Source organism: Schistocerca cancellata, chromosome 4 (assembly GCF_023864275.1).
Source record: "Schistocerca cancellata isolate TAMUIC-IGC-003103 chromosome 4, iqSchCanc2.1, whole genome shotgun sequence".
NCBI classification, from domain to species: Eukaryota; Metazoa; Arthropoda; class Insecta; order Orthoptera; family Acrididae; genus Schistocerca; species Schistocerca cancellata.
In genome coordinates, this window is record NC_064629.1 from 726,030,646 (window position 1) to 726,049,581 (window position 18,936).

Here is an 18,936-nt window from a genome sequence, read left to right on the forward strand (position 1 = left end):
GCATCTTAAAAACTGACAGTGTGTACGGGTTCGGGGGGGGAGACAATACTACAATAAAAAGTCCATCTCTTAAAACACCAAAATAAAGCACTATACAATCATGGTCAACACTGAATGTCTTTTTGCCATCTGAATGACTTTATAGGAGAAGCTAGAGGTTTTGGATAATAGAATATTAAAAAACATTTACAGAGAGAATTTCAGAGGCTGTGAGGAGATGGAAGTCGCTGTTTCTGACAACTGCACAGAATGAATGGTAACAGATTAACCCCAAAAGCAAAGAACTATTAGCACATACTCATAGCACTTGAGCCTCCACACTGTTGGTGATCCAATAATGTATTCGACAGCTGCTATCTCATTGACAAAAGGCAACACTACTTCATCAGCTATGTACACAGATTTTAGTGTTGACACACCTTTATGATCTTTATTGGGAAGTGAGCAAGTTGAAAGAAATGAGGAACTAAAAACTGTACTCACTGAAAGAAAAAAAATGTGTAAAATGGTACCCATATATTAATATATTTAAAAGGTTGCTAATATTTCAGTAGATAACACATTTGTTGTTTATCAAGCTATTGAAAAGATAAAAGAAGCCAGAGACATAAATGTCAGGTTATTTAAGTGATCATATATGTTTCAAAGTAATAAAGGTGTGTTATTAAAATTTTCCAGATCTTTCATTAATTTTCAACAAACAATTTCTGTGCTACGGCCATTTAAATAAAATCCTGCAGTCCTGTAGCAGCCTTCCACACAAGTTTACTAAAGAGCACCAAACACACTAAAAGTCATCTTAATCACTTATTAAAATACTCTCACCCTTTTCTGTGTTTGTTCATATCATTATCAGTTACACTACTTTCTCTTGCTGACTATCTTATGATGCTAAGTGATTTTTTTAAACTGTCTATATGTCTCATTTTATCATTTGGCTTCTTAAAACTGTGTATTTCTTCTGTAGCATTTACCACATTCTCTCATTCCAGTTTTCCCACTTTACGTTACAGACAGACAAATTTGAATGTCTTGAGACCAGGCTCATTTTTACTTTGGCTTTTTCATGACTGTATCACAAGCTGCTTTATAACACATCACTGCCTATGGTTATAGACCTGTGCCTTACAATAAAAAGGCAAGTCAACAAACAATACAGAATAATACAATCTGTGTGTAGTGTGCCACGGTAATCATCTGAACACCTAAGACAGTTTTAGTTAAACAGGAAATGTGGAACCACTACCTATATTACATACAATACTGATCAGTTAAATAAATGAAAAGAAAATCAAGCTACTCAGTTACACATGAGTGATGTAGAAATAACAAAATTATATTTGGACAACACAAACAATGATGGTACTATACTGTCTTCTGAAACTATGCAACAGAAATTGCAGAACAAATTTTCTGAAACTTACTTGAAATTATAGACTATGATACCAATGGCTCCAGATTTTATTAGGTGTTTTAACTGAGAAAGTGCTTTCTTACAGTCTTGCTCAGATACTTTTGCATTTCCTTCATCATCAACTTTTAAAGTGTCAATCACATTCTGCACAATTTGACAGTTTTCTTCTACTAGAGCTGCAATTAAAATAAACAAACAAATAAAATAATTAATGCATTTTATAAATACACACTATCTGTAGGAAGATTGTACACTGAATTTGCAAGTTACAGGTTTCAATATGTTATTTACATATATTCATTTATGAGTGGCCAGGTGCTATGGTGGGGTAAACAGGTTGTTAGCTTTAGATGCAATCAAAGAGAAATATTTGTGACTGTAAACTACAATTGGGAACAAACAGACCTTCTGACTATAGGTACCACCAACCTTCCCAGGAAGTGAAGAGACTGGTAGGCAGCTGCTCGAAGCTGAATGATAAACTGTTGGCTGTTTATGATGCCAATGTTCACAACCTAATGTGACGAGTAGATACGTGAACACCTACTGCACAGCAATTCAGAGATCTTGAATAGGGATAAGGAATCTAGTCTCAGGAGTAGAAAAAGGGAAAAAGTAACTGACATACTTTTGGGTCCATCTAAAGACAGATGCCATGTGGGCACCATCCTTATCTGATCACATGTATAATAAGTTTGGGGTTCAAATGGGTCTTAAACAGACTATGGCCTATAGGAATCCTAGGAAAACAGACATAGGAGAGACTTAAACTAAAACTTATCTCAAGTCAAAACTTCGATAAGAAATCCAGTAGATCTGAACTCAAAACTTCGATAAGAAATCCGGTAGATCTTGAGGAAATGGCAGATGAAGTGATGTCTGCTATTATGACCTCATACTTAGAAAATTGTCCAGTCACCAAGACATGCACAAACAGGAACGTACCTGGATGGAATGATCATTTGGAACTGCAATGGAAGCAGGTAAGAAGAACGTTCAACTTTGCGAGAAGGAAAATACAACGGGCAAAATATTGGGATGCCCTTGCCAAATACAATCCTGCCATTAAGCAAGTGGAACTATCACCCTGGGAGATATTCTGTGAGGTGAAAGGTACAGCTACTAGAGCCAGACTTCATAAAATACCTACAAGAATACCAACCAACCCAGGAGACACTCTAAGGAAGGAGGATGGCGGGTATACAAGGATAGCACAAAAGATCCTGGATTTGCTCCCAAAACTCATTTCCCTCAATGCACTCTAGCTGGTAACACAGACCAGGTTTCAGTTCCTGGAAGGTAATGATTTGCAAGTAACCAAAAGGAGAACTGGGAATCTGTCAGACAATGTGTTGATTTCAAAAACATCGCATGGGTGGTCCGAATGTTTCAACCATTCAAGTCACCAAGCCGAGACAGAATCTTTCTGGCTCTACTGCAACAAACAACAGAGGGCTTAACCAGACTCGTGTGCAGACTACTAAGAGTCAGCCTGGTAGCAGGAGCCTAATGCTTGGAGGACAGTGAAGGTTGTTTTCATTCCAAACCAGGGAACACTGAACGTTCCAAGGCTGAGGAATTGAGACCAATCAGTCTATCCTCCTTTCTCCTAATGATATTATAAAATATGGTTAATGTGAATGTTGGGGAAAGGAAGTTAACTTAGGTTCCTCTACATGAAAACAAACATGCACATTAACTCAGCAAATCATGCAAAACAGCACATCATGAACTTGTTGGGAAGGTGGAAAAATTCTTTATACGTTCAGGAAACAGCTCCCTGCATCTTCCTAGATATTGAGGGAGCTTTTAGCAATACAATTTATGATTATAGAGTTTCAAGAAGAGCATAGCATTAAGATTACGATATGCCAGGTGGATTGAAGACCATGCTGAGTTGACAATAGGTAGAAGAACCATGAGGAATGAGAAAATGTTGATCCCTTTTGTCCCCACAGCTGTGGAACCTAGATGTGAATGAACTTGTCAAAGAGTTAAATACTGGAGGATACTTTGCCAAGAATACACAGAGGAATTAATCATGTCACATCAATGGCACAATTCACTCTGAACATTGTGCAACAATGCAGCAGGAAATAGAATCTAAGGTTCTGTCCCAGGAAAACATTGTAGGAGGAGGATGACGAGGAAGAGATTAATGTTTAATGTCCTGTCAACATGAAGGTCATTAGAGACAGAGCACAAGCTTGAATAAGGGATTGATGGGGAAGGAAACGGGCCACACCCTTTCAAAGGAAGCACGCCGACATTTGCTTGGACTGATTAAGGGAAATCATGGAAAAATGTGGATGGCCGGATGTGGGTTTGAACTGCTGTCATCCCGAATGCGAATCCAGTGTGCTAAACACAGCGAAAACTGTACTTTTAACGTTCATGAGGAAGCATATACAGCACACGTACCGAAATCATATGCTCTTCAAGGACATTCTACCATCCGAGTTGATAATGAAGTATCTATACATAACCCTTGATGGGAAACTATCTTTGACCTCTCACATTAAGAATATTTGTCCCAAAACAAAAGGTGCTATTATGGGTACTAAAAGGGCCTGTGGTAAAAACTGGTGTGTAAGTCCCAGGAGCATGTACTGGATAGACACTTCTGTAATAAAACCTATGATAATCTATGGGGCTACTGTACAGTAGAATAAAGTAGAACAGAAGGTGCTTGACACGGTGCAGAGACTGGTCTCCTTAGCTATAACAGGCGGAATTAGCAGCACACCAACTGCTGGGATGGAGAGTATACTGGACAATCCCCCATTACATCCCTGGGTTACAACAAAGGCAGCAGAAGGGCATACAGGTTAAAACTTGGAAACCTATAGGATATCCAGAATCCCACACCAATTTAGTAAATGTAGTAAGTATAGGAATGGTCAGGGAAATGCCAGCTAACTAGACAATAGCCTCCAGCTGCTTCAATAAACATTTCAAGACAACAAATGGCAGTCAGGGGCAGTGGAAGAATGAACCACAATACCATTCATGAGAGACAGTCTGGCTTACTGGTGGATTGAAAACAGACAAAAGTGCTGGGGACAGGTTACAGCCTAGACATGAGAAAGCAATCTCTGTAGGGAAGCTGGCAACAATATTACTGAAGGAAGTCTTTGCTATTAGAGAGTGTGTGTGGAGGAGAATCTGCCTAGGTGCTACAAGGATTGTGGTAGTTGCATTCACTCAGACAACCGAGCAGCTCTGAAATCTTTACCAGCCCCTGAAACGAGATAAAAGATCATCACAGAATGCCATAAAGACCTTGTGAGGCTCAGGGATTGTCACAGGGTGAACCTGCTGTGGTCCCTGGCCACCCAGGAATTAACAGCAATGAACAACGCTGAACTGGCCATGACAGGAGTGACTACTTTATTTATTGGTCTGAAAACTGTCATAATCATCACCAAGGTGATGGAAAAATCACAACCACATAGCTGCATTAGTAAGCAGAATGCAGAATATTGGACTAAGATCCAAAAATAAAAAAATTGCAAGCTAATGATGTCAAAGCCATTATTTAACATATGTCCTATAATTTGAATGATAGATGAAACTCATTTTAGGAACAATAAATGGCCATGGGAACTTCAACCAACACTTGCACAGAAAGGATATGGAGGGCAATTAAACTGCACCACATTCAATTTTCCAATGCAAATTGTTTGAGGCCAAAAGACGCAGTTTACTCAGGTCATTAATTCCTAAACAAATTGTGTATCATTGCAATTCACTCACCTCATAGCTTTGTTACCACATGTAAAGTCTTAAAAATTTTGTAGGTGAGCTCTGGCTGAATGTTCAGTGTTTCCATGCGATATTGTGTGTTCACTTGTGGTTTCAGTCTCCCATGGAACAGTGCACTGACCTGTGTTTGGTAGTGAGCAAAATGCAAGAGCAAAGGCCTGCACATAGTGCTACTCAGGTCGATGCGCATAAAGGGTGAAAAGACATTCGAAAACAATCTAAGATCATTATGTCAAATGTACTGAAATTTTTACTGATCAGGTCAACAATGAAAAAGCCATAAATTTTGTGTAACCTCATAAACTGACAGGAAAAGAGTGTGGTATTCCCAAATCTTCTATAGGCCGTCTTAGCTCAGCAGAATCTCTAGATGTGAAAAATTGTATCGATTCTCCTAGAAAGGGATAGCAATGAGAACAGAAATCTACAGAATTTGATGATTTCAACAAGGGGGTTGCATGTGGAACTGTTCTCGGTTATAACAACAGAGGAGGGTATCCAACAGTAGAACAATACAGAGTGATCCCCATGAAAAAATCAATTATTCTGGCTCACAGACCTCCTTCCTTTGTCTTCACTGCTCCCTTGGTTTCTGATTCAGAAAACGAAATGATAGGCAAACATTTTTGATAGGCTGCAAAGAAAATGAAACAGCAAGAGCGAAGTTTTTATGTACAAAGCATTTACTGCATGCTAAGGACAATAGACCTGTAGTGTACTTAGATAAAACTTGCGTTTGATAGAACTACACCAATAAGTGTATATGGCACGACTCCCAAGTTAACGGTGGTTTGAAAGTGCCTACTGGTAGAGGTGTCAGATTAATCATCACACATCGCAGTTCACTGATTGGAGGCTTCATGCCAGAAGCCAAATAATGAGGGAAGTCCCAAAAGTAAGGTCTCCTATTTTTTATAAGTACATAGACTTGTTTATTTCTACAATGGTTTACATCAGTTTACAGGTTGAACATTTAGCTATTTTTCAACATAATCACCATTTCTCTCAATGCATTTTTGTAGACACTGTGGCAGTTTTTGTATGCCCATGTCATACCAGCTTGCCGCCATGCTGTTCAGAAAGTTATGAACCTCTTCTTTCACCTTGTCTTCGGAGCTGAATTGCTTTCTGGCCAAATGTTCTTTTAACTTAGGGAACAGGTGATAGTCACTGTGTGCCAAGTCAGGACTATAGGGTGAGTGGGTGATTATGTTCCACTGAAACTGATGCAGGAGAGCAACGGTTTGCCGAGTGATGTGTGGGTTAGCGTTGTCATGGAGAATGTGTACACCCTTGCTTAACATTCATCTTCTCCAGTTCTGAATTGCCCATTTGAGTTTTTTCAGAGTCTCGCAGTACCTGTCAGCATTAACTGTGGTCCCAGTGGGCATAAAGTTGACAAACAATACCCCTTTCCAATCCCAAAAAAATGTTGTCATGACCAGCACACTGTGTTTGTTTGATTTTCCGCAGCTTTGGCAAAGAAGGATGCCGCCACTGGCACGATTGTTGCTTGGTCTCAGGTGTAAAGTGGTATGCCCAGGTTTCATAACCCGTGACAATTGAGTCCAGAATGTTGTCCTGTTCAGCTGCAAGGTGGTGAAGAAATGCACGAGAAGCTTCAACTCGTTGCCGCATGTGGTGCTCAGTCAGTATGCATGGTACCGTACCCATCTTGCGCACACATTCCGGTGTTCAATGTTTCCATTAGAATTCTGTGAGTGTTGCTTCAAGAAACCTCAGGGACCAACGTGCAGAGATCATCCAGGGTGATCCGCCGATCTTCACGCATGCTTTGCTCAACCTTCAACACTGTCTCCTCAGAAACTGACAGTTTCCCGCTTCTTTGTTCATCGTGAATTTCAGTCTGACCAGTTGCAAACTCTCTACACCACTTACAAACATTTTTTGACATCCATGCACTACTCACCATATACTTCTGTCAATTGGCATAGGATTTCAATCAGCGCAGTGCCCTTTGCGTTCAAAAACCGAATACCTGCGCACAATTCGCACTTGGTGGTAACATCGAACTTCCACTGGAAGAAGACTCAGATACAGTGATGGATAATGCCAGTTATCATTCTATTCAAACAGAAAAGCTGCCACATCCAAATAGGCGCAAGGCAGACATTATGGAGTGGTCGAAGAGAAAGAATGTTTCATTTCAATCAATGAAATGAAGGATGAACTCCTGGCTGTAAAAGAAATCCTAGGTCCAAAAAGACATCTGAATTTGATCAACTGGCAAATGGAATGGGACACCAAATGGTATGCTTGCCACTATCACGGCCAATATAACCCTATTGACCTGATATACTTCCAGGTTAAACAAGAACTGGTTGGACACACACACACACACACACACACACACACACACACACACACACACACACACACACACACACTACTGTCATACTTGCTGCTGTCAACCATCTAACACATGACGCTCTCTACAAAGTTACTCAGCATGACTGGGTGAGGTACAGAAAACATCCAGAAGCAGTGCAAGAAGCTGATTTTGTGAGCCATGGTTTAACAGTCAGCATAGGGGAACCTATGAAGATAAACACCTGGCAGAAACAAGTGACAGTGAATTTGAAGATACAGAATCAAAAGATGCTCCAATTTAGGTAACTGTAGGCTACATAAAGAGCTTACTTGATTTAAATTTTTTCCCCTATTAATTTTCGTTATAGCAGGTGATTGTGAATGAAATTTTCTCTTAGATATGCGATAAATCTGTAACAAGTGGTCACAATTAGCTTACTCGCCATTAAATGCCATTTAAAATAAGATTCTCAGTATTGCATTCATTAACAATGACAGTTTTTCACAAAACATGAATCGAATTTGTTCACATTGGTATTTCATCTTATTGCATTGTCCTCTCTCTTACACTTCAGAAATTTTCTTCCACTTTTTTGGTGTAGTCACTCATGTTTTATTGCTGAGTGTAATGCAGTAGCAAGGGGCTACACAGGTCAATGTGCGTGAAGGACAAGGTTGTCATATCAAACGTACTGAAGGTTTTTCATTGGGCTGGCCAATAGTGAAGTAGCCAGGAATAAAATAAATTTTGTGCAAGTTCATAAAATGGCAACAAAACCTTGTGATAATTCCAAATTGACAGTATCCCATATTAACAGTGTAGTGAAGATGGCAGAATCTCTAGATATGAGCATGTAAATGAAAATGGAAGCTACACAATTTCACAATTTTGACAAAATGTTAAGTGCGTAGAACTGTACTTTAATACTACAACAGAGGAGAGAATCTGACAGCTAGAAAAATACAGAGTGATCTCCTTGAAAAAATTAAATCATTCTGTCTCAGAGACATCTGCTCTTTGTCACCTCCACTCACTCTGTTTTTGGCTCAGAAAGTACAATGATGGCCAAAAATTTTTAATTGAATGTAGAGACATTGCAGCAGCAAAAGCAAAATTTTGTGTAAAATACACTTACTGTCTGCTGAGGGTAATAGTCTTGTAGTATACTGCAGTAAAATTTGGGTCTCACAAAATCATACGCAAAAATATATTTTGCTCGTTTTAAATGGAAATATTGGCCTGAAAGTATCTACAATTATTTTTGTACAGCATATATCGGCAATTTAAGTGATGGGTGCAGTAAAGAAGAATTACAATCTGCAAATACAAATTTTTTGGGAGGTAGGGAATGTTCTCGGTTGTATTAAGATGACCTGTCGGAACTAAAATCCTGTTGACGGTGTACATGCACTTGCGTGCTGTCGCATATGGAGTGTCTCATAATAAAATGCATTCTTATGTGACACGATACAATAATAATGTCACAGATGTTACCAAAATTAATTTCACAGTTTTCTTAACAACTTTCTGACTGGAAGTTTCTACTAGGTCCAACAGAACACAAATTTATCACTGACGACATTTTTCGTTACATTGGCTGAACAGTTTCACACCTGTTACAGTTTTCTATTTTAATCTCTGAATACTTTCACGATAAAATATGTGCCACGTGCATCTGTAAAGTTTGAGAATGTTCAAACATTATTTTCTGTTCACACACGTCAGTGATTCTGTTTTCTTCCGCAGCTTGAAGGAAAGAAATACTTTTGTTCAAAACTTATTTTAACATCAGTTTTTATTTATTTTCTTTCGTAGCTGCTGGGAAGAATTTTATTTTGTGAAGAACTCCATTATATTCTAGACTAAAAACAGAGATGTCTAACTCTAAAAAAAAAAATTACTAAGGTTTTGAAATTATCACTAACTGGCAATGCTGTAGGATGGTGAGATGACCTTGAGATGTCTATTTTAGTGACAGCCGCTATAGTAACTGGTCTCCTACTGCATTTCGAGGGAATGGCAGGGAGAGAAACTGCACAATAAACTCATTTCTGGTGCAAAATGTAGTGAGCTGTTTTTCTGGTTCACTGTGCAAATCAAATCAATATAATCTCCAGTCTAAATGACAATTGTTTTGCAAATTATTTTGTGGCTAATTCTGGTTCCTTTCCATTGCAATGCATTTCTGAATTCCCTTACTTTCTTATACACATTTATAAAGCACACAAGAAACCTCACCTCCATTTGGGGTCAAAATGAAGACTGACTGATCTTCAAATCAAAGCATCTATGATGAAACTGTCAATCTTATCTCTAAATGCCTTAGAAACTTTACCTGGACACTTGTGCCACTTACAATTAGATCATTGCAGAGCATGAATAATAATACTTTTGTATGAAGTTCTAAAATGCCCAGTCTACATACCTGAGTGGGTTCCTTCTAAGATTCATGAATTTGTGATGTAAGCAGACTTTATAGGATCAGAGAATACAGTAACAGATGGGGATGAATTATCAGCATTACACCCAAGTAAACTATTTCCAAACTGATTAAAAAAGTAAAAATATTGAAGTTGTGAATGAAGCCACATACACTGTTTTTAGCTTTACTCAGAATTCCCACGTAAAACAAATGCAATATCATTTGTTACAATAGAAATTCAAGATTTTACTATGTCTGTAAAATTACATTTTACTTAGCATGTAGTTTTATATGGAAATTATTTTAAAGTGACAAACCTGACGATGGCATATTCTTGTAATCTTGATCTGAATCTTGGCCATCCAAATTCTGCAACAGAAAATGGAAACAGCAATAATAAGTTAATGTTCAACTACTGTAAATGTGTTCTTTTACCAAAAAATTTGAAAAAGGTGTTGTAGATCGATATTAATAAATTACTCCTTATATGCAGCTACTCAAAACGGTTAAAAACTGCAGTACAGTCAATCGAATTTTCATCTACCTCTTGATAACATAATTTATGCTCAAATGAGTCTAATATTCCTATCTGATGTATCATTTTTGGTTAAGATACAATGTCCATTTTAAATTAAATGGGAATCACACAATTAATGAAAAATGATATCATCTGTTGCTTGGCTTATTTGAAATAGCATGTGTATGACACACATACAATTGATGAATATAATGAAAATCTCAAATGACAACAAAAGTAACCCCCAAAAATATCAGCAAACACAATTATGCATGACCGTATCGTTAACCACAACAGCAATCAGTTACTATGCTGCTCCAAGCATTGGCTAATTAAGAAATTTTTTGGTGTCTACCTGTCTACAGACATCATTAATTTGGAAAATGCGTCTTTCATGTCATTCTTGTGGAAACTGTTGAATACAATGATCTACACCACCACTTCTGAGCAGTCATTTTTCTGCACAAGAGTGAGCAGGATTCAAGGGGGGTACCACCATAAACCAAAAATCCTGCATCTCCATACTGATACTTTTCAGACTTGAATTAATAAGAAAGTGTTTTTGGCTCCCTCCACACAGTAGCATGTTGAGAATCACTGTGTAAATGCAAATCACACTCAAATGTGAAGTTACAACTTATTGGTTCAATTTCTATGTTCTACGGACCGCTGTAAACATTATTTTTAATAAAACAATGAATAAGGAATTTGAAAGTTAAGTATTATGGCCAACTCTTAAAAAAATCACTGAGAAACCAGTTAAATAAAGATGTAGTTTAATCAGTGACAATTCCAAACAGTTTGAAATTACAATTTCGTCACAAAAGGAAACTCAGTAGCTGGTAATACTTTACAGAAAGCTGGTCAAAGTTTTAACGACTTTATTAACATGAAAAGAGAGAGAGAGAGAGAGAGAGAGAGAGAGAGAGAGAGAGAGAGAGACTGACTTTTTAAGTTTGTGCCAATTTTCCACATGTGTTAAGTCAGGGCATCAAAAATTTATTTTGGGCTATTTGCAAAGTTTTAGAGTTATTCAAAGACTCTGCACCCCACACAGTTAATTTTATAGCAAATTTAGCTCATCAAATACTGAAGTGAATCAGTCACTGATACATCAAATTAGGCTCGGTAGTACAGGAAACATATGGGCTTTTGGGGGCAGGTGGGGGAGAGGGGGGTGTATCTCATTTCTTTATAAAAGTTTTGTCCTATTTCATAATTTAACACAGCATACAGAAAAGCTTCAATAGAATGAAAGTTGTAAAGCATCAAATTTTATATTCAAGGACAATGGAAAGAGCTGCATTATTGTGTTAATTGCATGAATTATAGTGTATGAATTAAAAATCACATTGTTTAACAGAAAAGTTCCTGGCAGAAATACAGTAATGCAACACAACCAAAGAAAATAAACACCTACATTGCAGTTTCATATGAAGTGGGCACATTCTTTACTTCAGCATTATTTAGGTCTTTTTCATTCAGAAATTGTAAGCAGAAATACAGAACTAATAAGTAATAAGTTTGGACAAGCAATGGCATTATTACACACAGAGAGAGAAAATGGGAGCTATATTGTAATATAGACAGTCACAGCCCAGTTACAGAACACTATTACAGGCAAAACTGTAAATTACTTAAGAATATAACTGAACATGCTAAAATAATGTATTATATGAAGAGAACAGACAGGTCTCAGAATGAAATTAAAACTGTAAGACCCGTAGTTACAGAAGTAGCAGGGCAGAATGTAGTGTTGTGTAACCTATTTACTAATTATTTCCTGTCAATAGCTGGCAAGTTGAATCAAAATTTTATTGGAACAGACAAGTGCACAGGACTTTAGAAAGCAGGCATTCTCTGATGTTTATGTCACATATAATCAATTAGCAAGGAGTAAGTTGAATCAATTAATGAATTACTGAAGAGTAAAAACTCACAAATGTGTAACAAAATATCAGAGGATAAGACATTCACTCATTTTGAGTATGAGCACTTGTACCTGCTTATGCTCTTAATCATGAACAGACCAGTTCTGGTGTGGTGGGCATTGAGGGAAATGTGCACACATCATGTGGTAGTGACAACACAGGAGAAGCATGCGTGGTGAAATGGGGGAGGATGATTTCTGACAGCAGTACGTTCACAGCAGTATTGACAACGGTCATCATAGGCCATTGACAGAGATCGACCAATAACGTTGGCCGACTGCTTGGTTACAGTGCATCCAATCTTCTTCGTCAGTTTTTGACAGGATCAAGAAGGTTAGGTTAGATTAGAATCTATTCCATTTATGAAGTAGGTTATACTTTAACCTCTTAGGTTGGGATGGATACACCCCCACCTGTGTGCTTGGAGATAAGTGCTACCATGTGGCTTTACCTATTAAAAGGATGCCAAAGGCATGTGAATGAGCTATACATGTATTAAAAAGAAAGTGGTGAGTACTTTACACTTCGTCCTCAGTTACTGGAATTACCAGTCAAGTTTTACAAATATTTGAGATGAAGGGAGAAACATTCTGGTACATATTCAACACGATCTGTGATGACTCTGAAAAGTGAGGTTACAAACACTGTTGGAAGTTGTGCAGACATACGTCAATTAACCTTCAATGACTATCATTAAGCACACATGTGAAAGACAAACAAAGTTTAGAATAAGATACTCTGAATACATAAATCAATGATGAATTTATAATCCCTTTGCAACATATGAATAAAGAAGCCTATAATTAGTGGATATTAGTGACAGTGAGGAGGAGTACATATCAAGTGGTAGGGAAACAGCTTTGCCTGAAAATACAATACAGTATCAATGTGGATTCAAAATGATGAAGATGTGTAAAATTCAGGCAGATTTGTAATAGAAGAGAAACATTTCAAAAAAAGGAACACAAACTGAAAGAATTATTAGTGTTGTTATGTCACAATGTGAATAAAGAAGCCAACTATTAGTGATAGCAAACTAGATACTAGGGAAAAAAGAGGAGGAATGTGTATTCAGTGCAGACGGAACATCTTTACATTAAGATATGTTTGCAAAGGTTACAGTAGCTCACGAAAAAAATTAGTAACACAAGTCAGTGTTGTAGAAGATTAAATTAAAAAGACTGCATGTGTTCAGCAGAGATAAAAAGCTGTTAAAGACGTAGAGGTTAGTAGGAGGAAGAAACCTTCTGATAAAGAACAAGCTGAAAAAGCAAGTCGGAATTTCCGGAATAATGTTACAGTACAGAAGCGCATGCTATGAGAAAATAATGGGAAGAGACATGTTGAGTACGTATTTTTTGTAAATGTGGGGAAACCTAAAAGCTTACTGTTTGATAATTGCTCCCAGCTCTCCTCAAAACTATACAGAAAAGAAATGGCTGAAATCCAAGTCAACAGTTACTACTTTAAATGCATGTATAACAACTGTACTGAAGGTAATGTAACTATGAAAAATTAAAATTTTTTGATGAAACTGTGTATAGAAAAATATCGATATTGTCATGACGGAAAAAACATTACTTTCTTTAGACCTACTTAAAAAAATGTTATTAATAAATATTAAATAGAAATTAGAATATGATACTATGTAAAAATGTAAATGACTGTAACACTCACACAGAACAGTATTTCGTTCATAGTCAATTTTCAAATATTCATCCTTGACCTTGAAGCAAGAAGTGGCGAGTGCAGTGTTGAAAGGGAAGCAGAAGGAAGGAAGCCAAGAGTGTGGAAGGGCTTTTCGATGGCCAGAAATAAAAAATTAAAAACACGCCTAACTGTGTGTCAAATCATTTATATAAAGTGATGTGTCTATTGGATAAACATTTCTGGACATATAGTATCGAAGTTTTGAGCCACTGCAGCAGTTGGAATAAAGTATCTGGGAAGGTGTCATGGTGAACCATACTAAATCGCATTGCCAGATTCACAAAGAAAATCTGCAGAATTGGTTGACACCGCTAATTACAATGGAACATTAACAACAAAGCAATAAGTCTATTGTACTTTTTAATTAGGCATGGAGTATGGGTCAGCTTAGTGCAAATGCTGAACATTGTTTTCTTGGAATAGTATAAATTTTGTATTCACAGTTGTACTAAATTTCCTTGTTTCCTACACCTGCACGACTCATGCCTTCCTATGGAAATTGACATCAGGATGAAGAGACAGGGATTTCTGCTATGAAAAGTCCCTTCCAGACAGTGTGTGTGTGTGTGTGTGTGTGTGTGTGTGTGTGTGTGTGTGTGTGTGTGTGTGTGTGGTGGGGGGGGGGGGGGGTGAGAGGAGGTTGCACTTCGTAACTTTCATTATATTGATTTTCTATTCAATGTGTATGTAATTAATAAAATAGCGTATATTCACTAATAGATTTTTTATGAACGAATGTAAGAAAATTAATTTTTTGCACTTATGTTGTTTGTTGTTTTAATCATCAGTATGTAGACTAGTTCCGTGCAGCTCACCTCTCCTTCATGTTACCTTGAACATGAACCAGGATGTTTACTTCAATACTCTCGGTGGCCAAGTGTTACCCTGTCTTTGTGATGTCATGCTGTGAACACTTCCATCTTCCAAAATGACAACAACTGTGTTCCCAGGGTTGCTTGCAAACATTCCTGGTTCGATGAACACTCATGCATACTACTGCACCCCAACTAGTCTAATTGCAATCCAATAGAAATGTTGGGACTATTCTGAACAACAGGCAAAATGTAGCAATCAACATCTACACAATTCTGTATCTCCATGGCACCTCATCGTCAATGAGTTTGCTTTAGCAGACACATCTGAAGAAGTTCGTAGATCCTCTTCCTTGACAAACTAGTGCTTTGTCTTCCTTGATAAACTAAGGTTATTACGAGGTGCTATCCAAAATTTTGGGTCTGGTGCTGCCATCTGTTGAAAACCTTACCTTTGGAATAATGGTCACCACCACCCTCGAAGTAGTTTCCATCAGCACGTACACACCAGTCCCAGTGATTCTGCCACTGGTCAAACGTTTTCTGGAAGTTCTGTTCTTTGAGGGTGTTTATCACTGCCAGCGATGCTTCTTGAATCCTCTCTAGAGTGTCGAACCGACGGCCTTTCAACTTGAGTTTCAGTTTTGGGAATAGCGTGCAAAGTCATGCCAAATCAGGCAAGTACGGTGGATAGGGTAGTGCCGCCATGTTGTTTTTTGCCAAAAAGGTCCTGGTGAGCAAGGATGCATGACAGGGTGTGTTGTCATGATGCAGGAGTCAGTTCCCTTGACACCAACGTTCGGGCCACTATCGCCGCACATTTTCATGGAGCAATCGCAAAACATCACAGTAGTACACGGAAATCACTGTTTGGTTGGGTTGGACGAATTCTTTGTGTTCAGTTCCCTTCGTATCAAAGAAAATGATGATCATGTTCTTCACTTTGCTCTTCATATGTCTTGCTTTTTTGGGTCTTGGAGAGCCCAGGCTCTTCCACTGGGGCAATTGTTGCTTTGTCTCTGGGTCGTAAATCCAGCTGTTGTCACTAGTGATAACCCGTGACAAAAAGGTTGGTTCAGCAGATGCGGTCTGACAAAGGTCTGTGCACACTTCAGCACACTGTGCCTTCTGATCAGCAGTCAAAATCTTTGACACAAATTTTGTGGTGACACGATGTATGCCCAATTCATCAGTCAACATTCGTTTACATGTCCCATAACCAATACCCACTTCATTTACAAAGTCTTGAATGGTTCGACATCGATTCGCACGAACCAGTTGTTGAAGTTTGGCAACAATGTCTGGCATTGTGCGACTAATGGGCCTTCCAGTGTGAGCATCATCTTCGACGTCTGTACAGCTGGCCCTGAACTGAGCATGCCACTCAAACACATGTGTACGGCTCATGCTCTGTCCCCCAAACACTTGTTGAATCATTCTAAGGGTCTCCGAAGCACTTTTCCTGAGATTCGCATAGAATTTGATGCACGTGCGCTGTTCTGCTTGCGGATCCATTGTAAAATCATCACACACCCAACACAGACTATTACGGAAATCACTTGGACATGCAACACATCCTCCCAGCTGAATGCCACCCTGCACACTGACTCATCAGATATGCAGCTCTCACTACCTAGTGGGGCCAAGATCTACTCTTCTACTTTCCAGATGGTGACAATAGTCCCGAAAATTTTAGATTCCACCTCGTATGATTGTTAGAGACAGTGTTACATGGCATTAGTGTGATGTCTCCTGAGGATTACAAATTTTTTGACTGGTACTCCAAAAACTTGAAACACAAGGGTAGCTTGAAAAGTTCTTGGAATGGGATTGAAAGAAATGACTTGTCTCACTTTTTTATTTTTCAATAGAGTCTCTGTTTACACTACTGCACTAGACCCAGGAACAGTCAGTGCCTTGATCTCAGCTCTGCAAAATATCCATCAACTTCAACTGTCAGTCCTTTGTTTGAAGAAAATGTCTGTCCACTGAGGAAAGTTTTGAGCTTGAGGAAGAGAAGAAAGACTGATGGAGCCAAATCCAGCAAATAAGGTGGGTTTAGCAGCAATTTGTATTTTAGTATTTTAGTTTGTGTATTTTTGCCATTTCAATGGTGCTTGTGTTGATGAAAGATGATGTTCTTCCTTGCCAAACCTGGACTTCTGTCATGGATATTTTGCTGTAGTTGGTCCAGGTCAGCATAATACTGTTCCATAATTGTTTGACCAATTGGAAAATAAACTATCAGCAGAATCCCTTTTGGATCCTAGAAAACTGACAACATGACCGTACCACCCAACTGTATTGCTTTTGCTTTCTTCGGTGGTGGTGAATCAACAAGTCTCTACTGCTCTGATGGTTGTCTCGTGTCTGGGGTTTAGTAGTGCTATGAACAGGGTCAAACAATATTTAGACATTTTCATTCTAAGACATTTCTGGACCTGCATTACGAGCCAAGGCACTCGTCCAGCAGATCATTTTCATATATCCCAATTCCACTGTTAAAATGTGATGTGCCCATTCAGATAACATCCTTAAAGCTTCAGCAATTTCTTGCACTTTCAATCGATGATCCTCCATGAGCATTCTACGCACTATTGCTGTAATTTCTGAAATGGTGGCACATCTGAAACAGTGGATCATCATCTAAGCTGTCTTGACCAAACTTAAACTCATTTCTTCACTTGGCAATAGTTGAAAATTAAGATGCACAGTCTCCCTGTGTGTTCTGAAAATTGGCATGAATTTCCTTTGCTTTCATACCTCCCTTTATGAAGTACTTAATAACAAATCAAAATTTTTTTTTCTATCCTCACATTTTACTACATGGGAACAACAACAAAGAGACGCCACATCACAGATTTCTACCCAGAGTACAGACATCTCGTTGTGATTGTGTGAACTAACTACCCTTGTAAGGAAAAAATTAATGTTATTATGATACTCTAGCATAGGCAAATGTGGAAAATTGGTGTCAACTTCAAAACCTTCTACTTATAAGTAAACAAAGCAATCATTTGTAAATACAACAATTATTTCCAAACAAAGCGTTACTTTAGCCTAACTTTTGTTTCATGTGTCCCCATAACTGTCTATTTAATACCAATTACCATTTTCAAAGACTCAAGTAACTGAGGAGAATTTCCCTTAAGACCTCTTCCATATCATATAATGAATTTGTTTTTCTTAAATATTACGAAAAATATGAATGTTTTTACAGAACAGAAAAAGTATTTTTTAATATTCATATGTATCTAAGTACTGCATCTGATGTTGTAAATGATGGATATTTCAGAAGGAACTATAAATATTTGGGACAGTGTTAAAAGAAATAATTTAAAGTATAAAAGAACAATTATCTTGCACAAAAATGGTTTTGTGGCTATACGAAAATCTAAGTGGAGTACATCCACGATGGAAGTGTACCTAGTTGGTTATAACCTGACGTGTGTAGCCTCCTACCTATAACAATCCTTTGAGTATTGCAATGGAATTGGGGAAATATTTTGAGACTGATGTTTCTTGAAGATTAACATTTCATGTAATGATACAGATCAACTTTCATGTGACAACAAACATATTTGTTCAAAGATGCCAGTCAACTGTTGAAAGTCAGGAAAAAGGGTAATGTCAAGGAAGGTCATGCTGATAATTGGCAGCCAACAGTGATATAGAAGCTCATTTTCAAGGGATTAAGTTTAACTTATTACACTCACTGAAGCACAGCAGTAGATATCTTGTAGTCACTTGTTTAGGCAGTTACACCCATATCTACTGAAGGCACTGCATGACTGAGTAGACGCAACACACTGGATGCAGATAATTGGCAGTGATGGTGTTGGCAGATAGTAATGGTCCTTTCCATGTTGTTTGTGACAATGGAAAATTTGGGACATACATGAAAATATAAATGAGGAGGGGTATTGACTGGCATCTTAAAACACTGACATTAGTTGTCCATAAAACACCTGAATTGGATCACTGCATATAAAGGAACTTGCCTTTAGGAACCTGCACTCTCAGCAATCAATAG

At 38.0% G+C, this 18,936-nt stretch overlaps 1 protein-coding gene across 1 annotated transcript in view; it reads right to left on the bottom strand.

Annotated features, from left to right (window-relative positions):
• Positions 1–18,936, bottom strand: part of LOC126184408 (CLIP-associating protein 1-like) — a 244,920-nt gene that overhangs the window by 15,142 nt on the left and 210,842 nt on the right. Inside the window, 2 exon segments of the mRNA XM_049926792.1 lie at positions 1,425–1,590; positions 10,251–10,302. Of these exon segments, the coding sequence (XP_049782749.1) occupies positions 1,425–1,590; positions 10,251–10,302 (218 nt within the window).